Here is a 15,459-nt window from a genome sequence, read left to right as displayed (position 1 = left end):
TGGCAAAAAATACTTGGTTAACTCTGAAATAAGCATCTGACTATTCTGTCCAATAGTTTATATTTCTTCTTTCTAAGAGGGACATCTATGACGATATGTCAAGGAGTATATGAACTTGTTAGGAGCTCGGAGTTATCATTGTGGTGAGGCACCATTATATGAATGATCAGAAATAACGGGGCTAGCAGAAAGGTACTCTCTTTAATCTCTGAAAATAATAGAAAATTACGTGAAGCACAACTTTATATGCTTTTTCATCCAGGCTATTGAATTATTTTTTTTTTAAAGAAAAATCAAGTGATGACTGGCACAGTGTAAATACACCAGAAAAAAATGACACTCTGAAGGTCTGTAGATGACTTTCAAATTCAGGTCCTTTTAAAGTGTCTCACATTCAATAGTCAAAACCTGCAGTGTACCAGACATTACTAGACGTATTGGAAATTCTTGACTCAGCGTCCACATATACATTTAAATAACAGAAAGCTGCCTTGGCTGAGTTTTTTAATGATGCAGTGGAAGTAATAGCAAGAAATGTAACATAAATAATTTCTTGACAATTAAGAGTGATCAGCATCATTCCCTTAATCATTCAGGACAGATTTAAAAAAAAAAAAAAAATCAATACATTTTATTCAACATTTGGGGACTTAGTATGCATCATCTTCACTTGTTCATCATTTGTAATTCTTGTAGCCGCATAATTCTGTGTCATGTTACACCTCACTTTTTCATTGAAAAAACTTTCTAAGTCATTATAAGACATCTTCACATCTAAGATAAAAGTCTTTTTCGTAATTTTGAAAATTAAATTAGTAACAGACAGCTTCTAATATGTACCTTGGAACGTTTCATATTCTTAATGACTCTTGATGTCTTGTTTTCTCGCATTTTGGATTTAGCTCCTCTTTCATTCAGGAATATTGGTGTCCCTAAGCCTTTCTGGGCCACAGCTGGAGAAAGTGGTGATTGACAGGACCCTGGTGGGGAAGCTCATCTCCGACACCATCAGTGATGGTAATTACACCCACGTGCAAATCAATTGCCTTACATTAACAATGGAGTAGAGAAACAGTATGTCAACAGGTAGACTAATTATTGCCACTGGGGACTTGCAAACACAACAAGTAATTGCATGTAATGCCATAGTTACAACCCTTAGGACTAAGAACACTTTAAGAATAATATTTAACATCAAAGTTTTCAGGCTTGTCAAATATTGAATGGGTTTCTAAAATTCAGTTTCTTATGCGTTTCAATCACAGGGAACATGCCATTTAAACTTGTGTTTATTTCATAACTGGGAAAATGGGACAGAAGCAAATATTAGCCAACTGATTAATTACATGGGATAGTTGTTATTAAAATATTTTCTTATTAGAACACTAAGTATGTGGAGGTGCTCTGATTTAGTTTCTAGGTTTCCAGCATCTCACAAGCATAATTAATTAGTGACTAACTAACAAGATCTTGTTTAACGTAGGGGAAAACTTAAGTAAATGTACCTGTCTTCAATAGTTTTATGGAATGGCAATAGCTTCTTCAGTGTGTCCCTACTTAGCTCCACTGAGCCTAACCAGCTGTCAGCATCTTGGCATCTGCATGATCAAGAAAAAGGAAATTCAGTGTGACTGCATGTGCACTGTCTTCCAAATTCTTAAAAAGTAGACCCAAATTACATCCTTTAAATATGATTATATGCTAGGTTTAGCTTTGATCTTTAATGATTTATTTTTGTCCATACCCATGCATCTATTGAATATTGGCCTGGTTATTTCAGAAAGCTGCAATGCCATGTCCCTTTCATCTTTTCTTATCAATTTAAGTTTAGTCCTGCAAAGTCAAGTTAATATAACTATGTCAGTAGAATTTTTAGTATCAAAAAATTTAACTAACTTCATTTGTTGTATCAGCTAATTACAGAGCGAACACATTTAGCATCTTGACTCCTTTATTTCACTCTTCACCTAAGTTACTGCTAAGACTACAAATTCCAACTCAGATTTTTACCCTTTGTTTCCAGAGGGAGGTTTTTATAACTAGAGGTGACAAAAAGTAGGAAAGCATGGAAGCTAAGGTTATACCCAAACTGAAATTTTTTTGTAGAACTTATTTAGCATACACCGTTTTATTTTTTTCATTAAAAAAATAAATAAGTTATACATACATTGCATTATATTCCCTTAGTATGTTACATAAATACAACTTTAAAAATATTTTTATCTAATAAAATTTACAACTAAAGCAATAGTAGAGCAACAAATATGTTTTCCTACAGTTATATATTCAAACTACTATAAATGAGGTTATGTAATCATTTATCCTAGTACTCACTTATTCAAGAATTTCTTTTGCCTCTATGTTTGTTAATGTGCATGTCTGAAGGTGAAACAGAGCAGCTTCTATTCAGTAAAAGCAAATCCACCAAATACTTGTCACTGTAATATATATTTTTATGGACAGCAAAAGAAGATAGTTTTGCTGCCCACACAGTAGTGTTAAAAAAATAATAATAATAATTTATATTGAACTAAGCATACTGAGAACCAAGACATAGTACTGTCCTAGAATAAATTAACTGTAATCCAACAAAACTGCACGTCCTTCCAAATCTAAGTTGGAATCTGGGTTGTGTTGTTAATGTTGGCCAAAAAGAACTTGATATTTAATACAAGAGGTCTGTATAAAAATAATCTTTTTTTTTTTTTTAAAAAAAAAAAGTATGAATGTGTGGTTAAAGGTTACAATCTGCCACAATTACATCTGTAATGTTTTAATTCTAATTATAGAGTAGCATGCCCTCTTAACATTTGGAATAATAAAGGTCAGGTTGCATGCACAAAATATAGAATGAAGATTGCATTTGTAATCCCCATGCCTCTTATAAAACACTGTTAATTTTTCTTATTATATAGGTAAAATTTTAAAAATGTTTAACTGGAAAAGATAGAAAAAATGCCTTCTTAAAAGACAATGGCATTTCTCATTTTGTAAATTAATTTGTGGCACTGAGGCCTTGTGGCGGAAGTATGTAGGATATGATTTGCACTGCCCATCTCTTTACGGTAATCTGACCCTGCAGCATATGGGTTCTCCTCAGGGCACTTCTCTGAATAGTGGTATAACTGCCCATAGTTGCATTCAAGTAGTTGGCATCAGAGTTTCTAGGTTTGCTTTTCAGATGTGCATATATTTCATTTATGTTTAGTCTGTTTTAGCTTGTAACTCACCACGTCAGATACTTTATCACCATTTATTTTTTTTTCTCCAAAAGCTAGTGTTAATATTACATTTCAAAGGCAATTATTTGGCTTTAAATTTTACCCTTTAGCATTTGCATACCAGATACTTCAGAGCTGTGCCAGTACATGACTATTGGAAAACGCAACTAGTTGTAAAACAGACTAAATCAAAGCAAAGCTGAGTAGCCAGTTTTCACTGCTTATGTGCAAGACTCAACTGTCAACAGAAACTACTTAAGGATATTAAAAATACATTTAAGAATCTAGGACATTAGTCACAAATGCAATTTTTTGTTGTTTTTAATGGGTTGTTCTGCAGGATTAGTTTTTTTTTTTTTTTTTTTTTAAATCCAGGTCCAATTTTCTTGTCATATTTCTTTTAGCAGAGGTTTCTGAGTTTACTTTCTGAAAACAGCTTGCTAGCTTTACTTTAAACCCGATTCTCATTAACAATTCTTCAGTGATCTGGTACTGGTTACCCTGATGGCTCATTTTGTTCTCAGACATCTCTTTAAATGTAGGCACTGTTTCAATAACTGGATAAGATAACACTTGGGAAAAATCCTAGATAGCACTGTCTAATTAATTTTCATTGTCAAATCAGTTAATCAGCTTTATATTGAACTATTTTGGTCTGTTAATCAGTTTTATATTGAACCACTCTACTGCACTTTCCCAGACTTCAAGGGAGTCTGTTCCATCTTGGTTTTCTGTATTGCTTGAGTACCCACAAGTTAAGCTTTCAACAAGTTCATAACCCCTCTAAAGCATAATTCTGTATGTAACAGCCACCCAGAGTCTTACAATGTCAGAATTCCAGATACACCTCATGTACTAATTTTAATTTATCATGCTCAATACCAGCAATGCTACATGAGGTGCACTTCCAAAATTCCAAAATACAATGGATGCTACTGTAAGAAAAAAAAAAAAAAAAAAAAAAACTGAAGGCTGAGAAAAAAAATGGATGTGGAAGGGCACATATTTGAATGCAGTGGTAACTTGATATGAGTTAATTTATTCAGGTTTATGTAATCTGAGTACTCCCTAAGCTTTATTTCTCATTTCCAAGAAGGTCCAGGCAGAATGACACATTGCAGAATGACACATTGATGTCTTTTAGGAGATTACAGAGGCTTCAGTGTAATATTTAAGATGCTGTCTTGAAAAAATTGCTTTTTGCAACATCTCAGTGGAGAGTTCAGAAATTTGTTTTCTTACTAGAAACAGGTATTACAGTGGTGACTATTTTTTTTTTTCCAGCTGTTCTTACAGACAATTTCATCATCTTGTCATTCGAGGACCATAACCAACTCTGCTTCATTCAGTTTACAAAGAAGATGGGTTCTCCTGATGTAAACAGAAGGCTGGAAAAACTCTCTTGTTTGGATTTTAAGGTATAGCTGTCAATGGTGACTGTAAAGGCTACGGTATCTTTATATTACAAATCACTGGCACTCACAGATACTTTACAGAAGTATAAATTAAAAAACCTTTGTATAACTGATCAGAACATCTCAAATTCTAAAAATGACAGTTATTGAAAAGTCAAGAAAAATGACAAGGCATTCTGAGCTAATGAGTTAAAAATACTGTGCCAAGAGGGATCCAATTTTCTACTGTATTTAGGTTAAGGGCTCAGACACACAGTTAAGTTACCCCTGCTTAACAGATTACCTTGTGTCAGTTGAGCAGCAGTAACTGACCGTTTGCACATTCTCAGCATCTAACAAGCATGAAGTAAAATCTGTAATGGTAAACCTCAGTGTAAAAGATTTAAGGTAATGTGTTTTGCCTCTTGTTTGCTGTGGGCTAAAAACGGACACATGGTCAATTACTATGGCTCAACTGATACACACGAACTTGTGAAGCTATGATAATTCAGTCTTCTGACTGAGTTCTAAGACTGTTGTAACTCCTTGCAGAAATCTTAATTTTCCCTCTAGTTACAGTAATCATATTGTTGGGAGAGTTGGTTTTACAATTAAGCCATAGAGCTAGGACTCAAGATACAGAAGCTGAGTTTCTCACCACTGCGCAACGATGTCTGTGATCTTAGGAAAGTGATTTGGTGCCTCTGTATCTCAATTCCCCACTTATATCATATTGGTTAAAATACTCCCTTTTCCAGTCTTTTATGTAGGGGTATGTCTATACCACAGTCACAACAGTAGCAGAAAGGTAGTTTACATATTGTTGAGCTAGTTTTAAACTGACTGGCTTAGATGACAGTAGAAACGAGTTCATCTCAAGCTAAATTATGCTGCATCTTGAGTGGGTTGGTCTATGTAGACAGAACCTATTTGCACCACAAGCTCTTTGGCTTCAGGACAGTGTAACTCTGACTTTAGGTGGAAGTGCTTGGCATTACCACAGTATAACAAAGTAATCAGCCAAAGGCAACTAACTTGAAACAGGTACAATAGGAAAAGGGCTGAGTCCAATCACTTCAAGAAAGAAGCGGAGGCAAGCCTTTGCCTAAGAAAGGTAGAAAGATGCAGTGAGAAGAGAGATAGTTTGTATGTATTTCAAATTGCATAAATGTTAAGGAAAACAATCTTGTGCTAGCAAATATTTTTCCCTTGACAACCTCTTAGTAATTTGCTTCCTCACATAAGGGAATGTGCAACTTCAAGGCAAGCTTTTTAAAGATGTGTTTAATTTAAGTTTTGCCATAGTACGTTTTAACTTACTTGGTAGAAATACTTTCTGCAAGGATGAATATCTAATACATTTTCCAGGCTGTTTCAGTTCAGGGCCTCTTTTCAGCAATGACTTGTGTTTGCGAGATTGATCCAACCTCTATAACGTGGATTTGAGACAGTTCACTGTTCACCAGGAACTGAGCTGATACGTAGTTTACTTTAAAATGATGTGCACTTGTGCCTGGCCTATGGTGTTTGTTGTGCTTTAGAAGCAAGGTTGGTGGGTGGCGGTGGTTTTTGTTGTTGATGGTTTTTTTTAATAGCATTAAACTCTAAGAAACTGTGGTGAGCTGAAGATTGCCTTCATTAAATTGTAAGGGTCATAGTTCCTTGCTTCATTTAGGTTTAGAAAATATATTTTCGTAGTGGGTATTGCTGTGCACATTTTGGATCTAATGGTTATGGCAGTTTTTCTTGGGAAAAAGGAAAGCCTAATCCATAGAAAACTGTCTCTGCCCTAGGAAACCAGAAATATCTGCTGGACTCCTTAATAGGGTTGTTATGTTCAGTTCTTTGCTGACACAGCTGAGCTTCTAGAAACACCTCCAATGTTAACTTTGCTTTCTCTTGAAATCAGTGGGAATCACTATGGATTATTTCTTTGCCAGCCAAAAAAAAAAAAAAAAAAGAGGCATTTGCATTTTTTAATTGAATATTCTTTTGTGTGAAGCTTGCTAGTTAGGCAGCTAAATATAATTTTTATTATCTTCAGAATAGCACTAGTGTGAGCCAGCAGAAACTATTATTCACTACTGCAATAATATTATGTCAGCTCTCTGCATTGAATTAGAGTTCTTCATGGCTGTTCTTGGTCAAGCTTACAGAAGCTAAAGATCAGAAGTAGTGTTGCTACCAGTAGCAACAAAAGAAACAGAAGATCTTTCTTAATTACAAATGTGCAAACAATATACACTTAAAACAAAAACAGCACCCTAGTTTTGATTTTTTTTCTCAAGAGAAAGTGAATTAAAGGGTAGCTTGCACTTGTACAGAACTACCATGGGATTGAAATAGAGAACAAAGATTCAGGAAATTTAAGTGTAGCCTTCATCTCTGCCTGTGACATTCAGGGTAGCCTTGAAAAATGTAAGTAGTATTTGATTTTAAATCTCTGTTTCTAAAAATTAGGAAAATGCTTGCTTACAATTATATGTAATGATATAATTAAATTTCTGCCTTATTTAGATTGTAATTTCTTTGATATGTGGACAGATGCATGTTCACATTGTTCGGGGTCCAGCCGAATGGTGGGGAAAATTTGTAGGGAAGTCTCGATATTACTGGACTGCCAGAGTGCCATTAATAAAGAGAACAAGTCAACCCTGCTTCTCCCATCACAGTTTGATATTTATCCAAAAGTTAATTTTTTACACAATACATACCTAAATAGTAGAATTTCTTTCTCCATCCTCTCCTTTTCTAAGTGATACTGCCTTAAATCTTATTTACACTTTGAAAAAAATAAGAAAGAATTATTGTGTGAACCACTACAGTCTTGAAGTACAGCAAAATAAAAACCCAGCTGTTATCATTTGCCTTTTCTCAGTGGCATTAGTCCATGTTTGAAAGTGTAATGTCTAATGCAAGAGGTGAAGTTATACAAAAATATTATTCTCTGTTACTAGATGTGAAATTGTTACCAACAGTTAACACTGCTGTACAGCACTAATTAATATCTGTGAAAGTATTTGTGGTTTTCCACCCTAAGAACATGTTGCTTCCAAATTCACTATTTTTACGTAGTTTTAATTCAAATAGAAGTTACTTGTTCACTTTTATGTGTGCTTTATACTTTTAAATAGAATTTTGACAAGTAAAACAGGATATTCTGAAAATATTGGTCTTTTGCAAGTTTTTCACATCTGTGTTTTTTAATCCGTTTCAATTTACTGAAGGAGACAGTACAAGGAGTTAAATGTTTACCATGAGAGAACAACATTGGTAATTACTTTGATTTCAGTTCCTTTTGATGTGTATTCAGGGGATGAAGAGGTCAATAATATTATGACCATGCAAATAGAAAAGGGTTCTTTTTGACCATATAAAAAACAGCAAAGGATTATTAAAGCATTAACCTTGATTTTAATGGCCTTGGTTGAGTGGTGAGATCACAATTTGGATGAGCCTGATTATTTACTAAATACAATACATAAATGCAACGGGTTCTTAACACCCATTGCACTCTGGCATTATCGCATTACTGCCATCCTTTGTTGCCTTGCAGACAGGAATATGAAAGCAATCTGTCATGTAGTGAGACTGGCTCCAGAAGCATTTCTCTGATAAGAAGACCCCCTGCCCTTTGCTAGTGTCTGGTCCAGTAGGCTTAGCCATGCGCTTAATCCCCAGAAAGTGGTTCGATTATTGCTGACCAGCAATGGCAAGATAGTTTTTTTTTCCCCTAGCTATCAACCTTCCATTAATTCCTTAAGCAGAAATGCGGTGCAATCTATATTTCCTTGGCATGTGTCACCCAGATGGTGCACTGCTCATGTTTTCAAATAACCATGCTCCAGAATAACGGAGTTTGAATAATAAATTCCACAAATCCTTCCTGAGAAAGAGGCACAATTCTCAAGAGCTGAATAAACTTTACGCATGATGCTGTAGCTCATCCACATTATGCAGAAAAGTATATTCTCTTGCAAAGCAGATAGTTGTATCTGGATTCCTTAATTTAGGGAGGAAAAAAAAAAAGGTATATGTTTGCTCGAACACTGTAGAATATATTTAATATTCGATTATGTCTTAAACACTAGCCTTAGTTCCCTGGTCAGCTTCGCAGAACTTGCCATTTAATATGGCTAAGCTTAAATCCTGTGTGTAGGTCGATGCTGTCAAGCAACCATGACTGTACATTTTGGTATTGATTGGAGTCATTGCAGTAAATTCCTTCTTAACTCACATTCCTTTCCTTCCCAATCCCCTCCCCATAGATAAAAGTGTGAGCATGTCTCTTTCTGTCTGAGGAGATATTTCTCACATTTACAGACAACCTATATGGAGATATATGTACACAGTCCTCTGTGTATATATAGATTCTCTTTCACACATCCAAAATAAACACTCCCAATTGCTCCTACTGTGCTATTTTATCACCGTAAATATTTCCTGCTTATTTTTTTTTTTTCTTCCATCAGATTTCTTATATTGATATACCTGGACCAGAAGGTAGAAGGATGAAACGTCACCTGGCAATAAACTATATGCAAGACATGGTCATTTGCTGGTGGTCAGCAGCTAGTGATGGAGCATGGCCTTGGTCTCCTATTTCCTCTGAGAGGGACAGAGCCAACCTATTGCTATTAGGCTGTGCAAATGGCAAACTGGAGGTAAAGTTCTCAACTCTCTTGTTACATGATTTTGCAGACTTGCTAAAGAAATAACTATTCAAATTAAATGCATTTTCTGGTAGACAAAAAGAAACAGGTATGTTTAAAATGTTGAGAGAGGAAGAGAGGAAAAATTAAGAGAGGAAGATCAGCCATTCTAATCTTAAAACAGAAATTCATTATTTAATGGAAAAAAAAACATTATTTACTATGTTTAGTGTTTAGTTCACGTCAAAATTGGCAATCTGAGAAATGAAGCACAGAAAATAGGTCTTTAAAACAGAATAGCTTTGGAGCTGCTACCACTAAACACTCTTTAACCTGGTTTATAAGCTGTATCTGTTGCATGCTGTTCTCCAATGCAATTATTTTACGTTATCTGCAACGTTAACTGATAGGTAATTCTTAATCTACTTCAAATGTTTTATTACAAACTTTTAGCTACACCCAGATGCTGCTTAAATTGTTTTGATGGGTATTGATCAAATTAGGGAATGTTTTCTTGGAGAAAAATTCAAAATTCCCCAACTACAGGTGGAAATGTAAACTATGGATTAGAACAAGGCTACAGGCTGACCCTCCTGACACTTGCTTAGCTCACATTTTTAGGCAAATGTTTCCATTTCATCTATTTCATATTTATTTCATATGTTTAAGAATCTGCTATTCAAATCCAGTTTTTTTATGTTAAGTAAAAACTTTTAAATGAAGCTATCTGGGCATATTTTGAAAAGAACTGTAGCTTGAATTTAAACTGAATAAGATGTTTTGGACTAATTTCTTATATAGATGCTCCTATATTTAGAGTTTTATTTTCAGTTTAGTTTAAGCCAATTCTAGTATGGAGTAAAAAGGCACTGACTGTGAGAGAAGAGCACAAACTTGAGGATCAGCTGTGGAATAGCTGTTCTGCGGTAGCTATTATAGGCTATTTCCCTTTAGGGAAAAACCCAAAGTAACACTTTAGAATAAGCTGTGCATATAAACAACATTCTGTTCTCTTTAATTTGGGAAAATGTAAATGTTTTAATGTCTTGGAATTATTACTTTGATAACTAATATTAATTTCAGTGAGTTTTTTTTCCCTTGGGATTTTCTATATATATTGAAAGCAAAAGAGAAAACGTAGTTGAGACAGCTTTTCTTATTTCTGTCATTAATCACTCTAGAATTTAAGTTTAAATTACCTCCAGTTCTGCCTTCTTTATTTCTTTTCAATTGACCTCTCTCCACTAGTGGTCATCTTTGACTCATCTTTCTCTTCTGCCTGATACACACCTGCAGTTCTCAATTTCCCCTGCAGCTGTGCCCAATCACATATAAACATGGCTCTGGTAGTTAAAACATGCATCTGTACTTTGTAAGCTTTTGCAGCCTAGTCTCCTGTGTCAGTTTCATATTATGAAACGTCATCCTACTAACAGATCAGTTCTGATTTCTTACTGTAACATCCATATTTCTTGGTTCTGACAGCGACATTCCCATGCCATTCGTTTCCTTGCCGTATCTCTGTGTGTTCTTCCAGGATGCTCCCTAATTTCAACATACCGTTTTGAGATCTCTATTTTCTGAGATTTTTTTTAAGACTTGTTTCTTCTATGAAGTTCACAGAAACTACCCATTTGGTTTAAAGCTTTCTCCATTTATATATTATAGGGAGATGCCAAATCACAGCATCACTCTGCATCTTTCAGTGCACTTTGTTTTATCCTTTTCTGGTTTACACTTTGAGCTCAGGGTTCAGTCTGTCTAATGTAGTCCCAAGCACATCACTGGTGCTTAACACAATAAGGGCAATAAGCATTGACTGAGCCTTTAGGCCTAAACTCATTACCCTTTTAATTTAGCCTATATTGTAATATAAATATAAGGAAATTATTTTAAAAAGCAGAACTGCCAAATTTAACTGTTCCGTTGCTTTCCTTTTTCTCATCCTTTGTCTGCACTTGTCTGTTTTAATTCTAAACTCCACAGATTTCTTTTTCCCATGAAGAAATTTCTTTTCCCATGTTTGTCAACAAAATACTAAGTACTATACCACAGGTATGGAAAATTTAGTTACATATAAATAACTTTTTTTTTTTTCTGGTTGTAAATTAGTCTGTCCCACATATTTATGTCTTAGATACTCAAGACACTCTGCCTATATGCTTTTCCTATATATCCATGACATGCAAACTATAATAGTGTTTTTCTTTCTTTCTTTTTTTTCCTTGATTTCTCTAGTAGCCCTTACAGGTGGTAGTTACATTTCCCTTCACAGACCAAGGGATGTTGTAACCCAGCAGCTCTAGAAATAGCATCAATCCCCAAACTGCAATTAACTTAAGTACATCTTTACCCTCCAGAGTCTTAGGGGGGAACTTAACACCTTTAACTTCTGAGCATCATGGAATAGCTTAAACAAGAGCCAAAATGTAGTAAGCATTTTTAGACAGCTTCTGAACAGTTACTCTCTAGGTCAGGTAACACAAAAAAATACAGTGTTTCTGTAAACATGATTATTTACCTCTCTTTTCCTCTACTATCCTACCATTTATAGTGTTCTTCAGATATAGACCTGGAATAAAATCCTGTCATGCCATTGTTATGCCTTAAAGTATAACCATATTTATCATATTTTGACCAATATTGTGAGTTTTCTCCCAAGTAAATGATTATTGTCAACAAGAGAATGAGAAGAAGAATTAAGTGATTCAATTTGGGGAATTTATCAAAAAGAAGCCCATAAATGTCTAGCTGTTTGGGGTTATGAAAAAGAAAACTAAGCCTGAGGAAATGAATGGGTGCTACCCACAGCCTTTCTACAGCACAATAGTTCTGACCTACAAAAACCACAAAGAGATCTGCCAGGTACTGACACTTATTGTTGTGGCAGAGCAAATGTAAATGATACTGCTTCCTCCCTGGAAGAATTTTCTGAGTGGTATTTGCTGTCCACCCGAAGACTGCTTGTTAGGAGGAGGACAGGAATAGCCCTGGGACAAGACAACCCAACCCCCTTGTCATGATAATATCCTCTAACTACACATTATGCACTGGAGTGATTCACATTCACTTACAGTATTTGGGGTATGGTGTACTTAAGCAGCATTTTAACTTAATGGGGGAAATCCATTTTACATTTTAAATACCCTATAAATATGTTTGGAATTGTGCTGCATGGCCTCATGTCTTAAGATTTGCTACTATTAGGCTAAAATTAGACATTATCCCCTTAAGGACAAAAACAACTTTTTCCTTGCAAATCTTGACTTCTTTTACTTTCTTCATTTTTTGTTGTTGTTGTTGTTTTGTTTTTTTCAGAGATCAGTATTTGCCCTGTTAAATGCTATAGGATTTGGTTAGGAATCCTCCCCTGAAGACATAATAATGTTTTTCTGGTTAACATATGACTGCCATGGAGTGTGATGTATGTTGTGCATGCACTCGTGTTGCTGCAGGAGTATTTGTTTGTTGAACCTTTGTCTGTTTTCATGTGTGTATTGTTTTCCTCTGGTAAGCCCATCCATTCTTCAATTTATTTATTTAATTGTTTGTTTCTTCTTTGTTGAAGTACCAATGATCAAGGATGTTATTTAAATTGTCTCCCTGTAGAGATAATGCTGGTATTTTGATTTTGAAAGCAGAAGAGGAATCTTCCAGAAATCATTTCAAACAATTTGCTGTGAATAAATAAGATCAGATCTGAAATCATCCTTAGATTAAATGCTTTGAGAGAAAGCCATGTTAAAATCAACTTGAACAGCAAACATAAATTAATAGGAGGCGATGATGCCAAGGCTCAGTTACTGTAGTAGTTTGCATTTGTCTTTACCATGTTTATTTTCAGTCCATTTAATGCTAGTACAAATCACTAAAATTATACTTCAATCTTGCGGAAAAGATAATTTTCCTGAGAGAGAACATTATTTTTCTTTCTCCCACGAGGCAACATGTAATAGTTATTTCCTCCACACTGTGCCACAAACTTGTGAAATACGCACAGCAGACCTTTTATGAGTGAGCTATCCTACAGTTCTGGTACTACTCAGAAAAACATCTACAGGGTGACTGAATAGCTGAAATACCTCTCACACACACAGAGCAGAGAATGTAAAATCCTTGATGTCACATTGGGTTAAAGGTTTAATGAGTAATACAGGATAAATATTATGATGATAACTTTTAAAAGAAAATAAAACTAAAAGTTGGCTGAAGATCTAAATAATAAGAACGCATGTGGGACTGTAAATGCAATGCAGCCAAGTAAGCTGGAGTAGGAGCCTTGCATTTTTATTTTAGAAGTTTAAAAATAGTGTGTTTTTTTCTTCTTCCTTCACAGTGCTGACTTTAAAATTATTTTACTCTAGTGTGCACTACACTTCGCACTTTACATTTCTAATTAAAGTGTTTGTTGTTATTTGCAGCCTCACTGTGTGAAATTAAACAAGCATTTTTTTAGCATCCATAAAATAAATCAAACATTTTTCTCATCTGAAAGACACACAATCCAGTCACAGCAAGCTTATTTCTGTTTCTTTTGTTTTCTTTTTCTTTTTTTTAATCTGCTCGGTAAGCCAATTTTCTGCTTAAGAACTACTGTTTAAAAATCATATTTGTTTTGATATGTGGGTTTTATCCTTCCCCAGTACTCTATGCAAAATACTTCAATTTTAAGTGTTCAAAGATTTGCACTAAAGATAGTGATACCGCTTACACAAGCTAGTGCTATTATTTCTTTCACACATAAGAAAGAAGGTATGTTAAATAGCATAATTCAGGCCTGTTAGTTACAAAAATTAACAGATTCCTTGACTTGGATTATTATGATTTCTGTATTGGGTTTGAGAAGTTGGCATGTATAGCATCCCTCATACTGCTGATTACTGCAAGGGGAAAATTATATAAATGTGCAGTAGTGATGCTTGACTGCTACACTGATAGGGAAATGTGCATAAATTATATGGACAGTATTTAAATACATTTACTATGCTTTTGTAATATACATGTCTCAAAACTAAAAAGCACTTTTAAGAAAAATGTATTTATTTTACAGAAAGTAATTGGTTTTACTTCGTGCAAAGTACTTCCAGAAACGTTCATTTGAAATCCAAGGCTAAGTGCTTGGTCCAAGATTTATGGAAAGCACTTAACGTTGAATAGGATTATACATGTCACTGTGCGGTATTATGGCTTTGTCTTTTTTGATCCACTGCCCTGTCTCCTGCTCCACAATTCTGACAGTTGTCCTACCCACTGCTGAGGGAAGTCCTCCAGTTTTGCCTTCCCATTCCTCGCAAAAATGTTGGGTTTGTTAACTGAAGGATATATTGTGATTTTAATGTTCCCCTCTTGAGTTCCAGAGAGTTCAGAACTACTGCTTGCCAGGAAGGAATCCCAGTGGATTCCTTCAAATGGACTGCTAAAGCATTACGTACGTTACATTTACTAGCATGTGGCCGCTTAACCAGATACACAATTGGCAGGTAATGGCGTGCCATCTTCTTTGAGGAAAAAAATAAAATAAAATAAAAAGTTGTTTTGATTGGTAGTCTGTGTTTCATAGAATAGTTTGGGTTGGAAGGGACCTTAAAGATCATCCCGTTCCCCCTGCCACAGACAGGGACACCTCCCAACAGACCAGGTCACTCAAAGCCCCATCCCGCCTGACCTTGAGCACCTCCAGGGATGGGGCATCCACAGCTTCTCTGGGCAACCTGTGCCAGGGCCTCATCATCATCATAGTAAAGATTTTCTTCCTAATATCTAAACTAAGTCTACCCTCTTTTAACTTAAAGGCCTTCACCCTTGTCCTATCACCACACACCACGATAAAGAGTCCCTCTCAGCTTCATACTAGAAGGAACTCTTTTTTCAGAAGTGTTATCTTAGCCTCATTAGCATGCTTCTGTAGTGGCATGTCTCTGCTTTAGTTCTTCAGTTAGTGGCATGAATAATTATTAATAAAAGTAATTCCTGTCAGAGAAACTCAAATCTTCCCTCTCAGATGAAAGAATATCCATTTTTCCCCCTCAGAGTGCCAAATACCAGTTACATTCAGCAAAACAGGAAACCAGAACAAAGAGGTCTCTAGGCTTGCAACTCTTCCTCCAAGAGGCAAATGAGGCCACTGACGCGTGAGAAGCACTTTATCGGTTCCAATCTAAGGAAAAGTGTTTCTCTTGTTTTCAGCCAGAA

At 35.3% G+C, this 15,459-nt stretch overlaps 1 protein-coding gene across 3 annotated transcripts in view; it reads left to right on the top strand.

Annotated features, from left to right (window-relative positions):
• WDPCP (WD repeat containing planar cell polarity effector) overlaps positions 1 to 15,459 on the top strand; it is a 148,151-nt gene that overhangs the window by 58,452 nt on the left and 74,240 nt on the right. For all 3 annotated transcript variants that reach the window (XM_035322065.1, XM_035322064.1, XM_035322066.1), the window contains exons 9-11: positions 903 to 1,017; positions 4,506 to 4,639; positions 9,088 to 9,279. In XM_035322065.1, the coding sequence (XP_035177956.1) occupies positions 903 to 1,017; positions 4,506 to 4,639; positions 9,088 to 9,279 (441 nt within the window). The remainder of the gene's footprint in view (positions 1 to 902; positions 1,018 to 4,505; positions 4,640 to 9,087; positions 9,280 to 15,459) is intronic.

Source organism: Oxyura jamaicensis, chromosome 3, assembly GCF_011077185.1.
Source record: "Oxyura jamaicensis isolate SHBP4307 breed ruddy duck chromosome 3, BPBGC_Ojam_1.0, whole genome shotgun sequence".
NCBI lineage: Eukaryota > Metazoa > Chordata > Aves > Anseriformes > Anatidae > Oxyura > Oxyura jamaicensis.
Note: the sequence above shows the minus strand (reverse complement) of the source record. Positions and strands in the feature narration are given on the sequence as shown.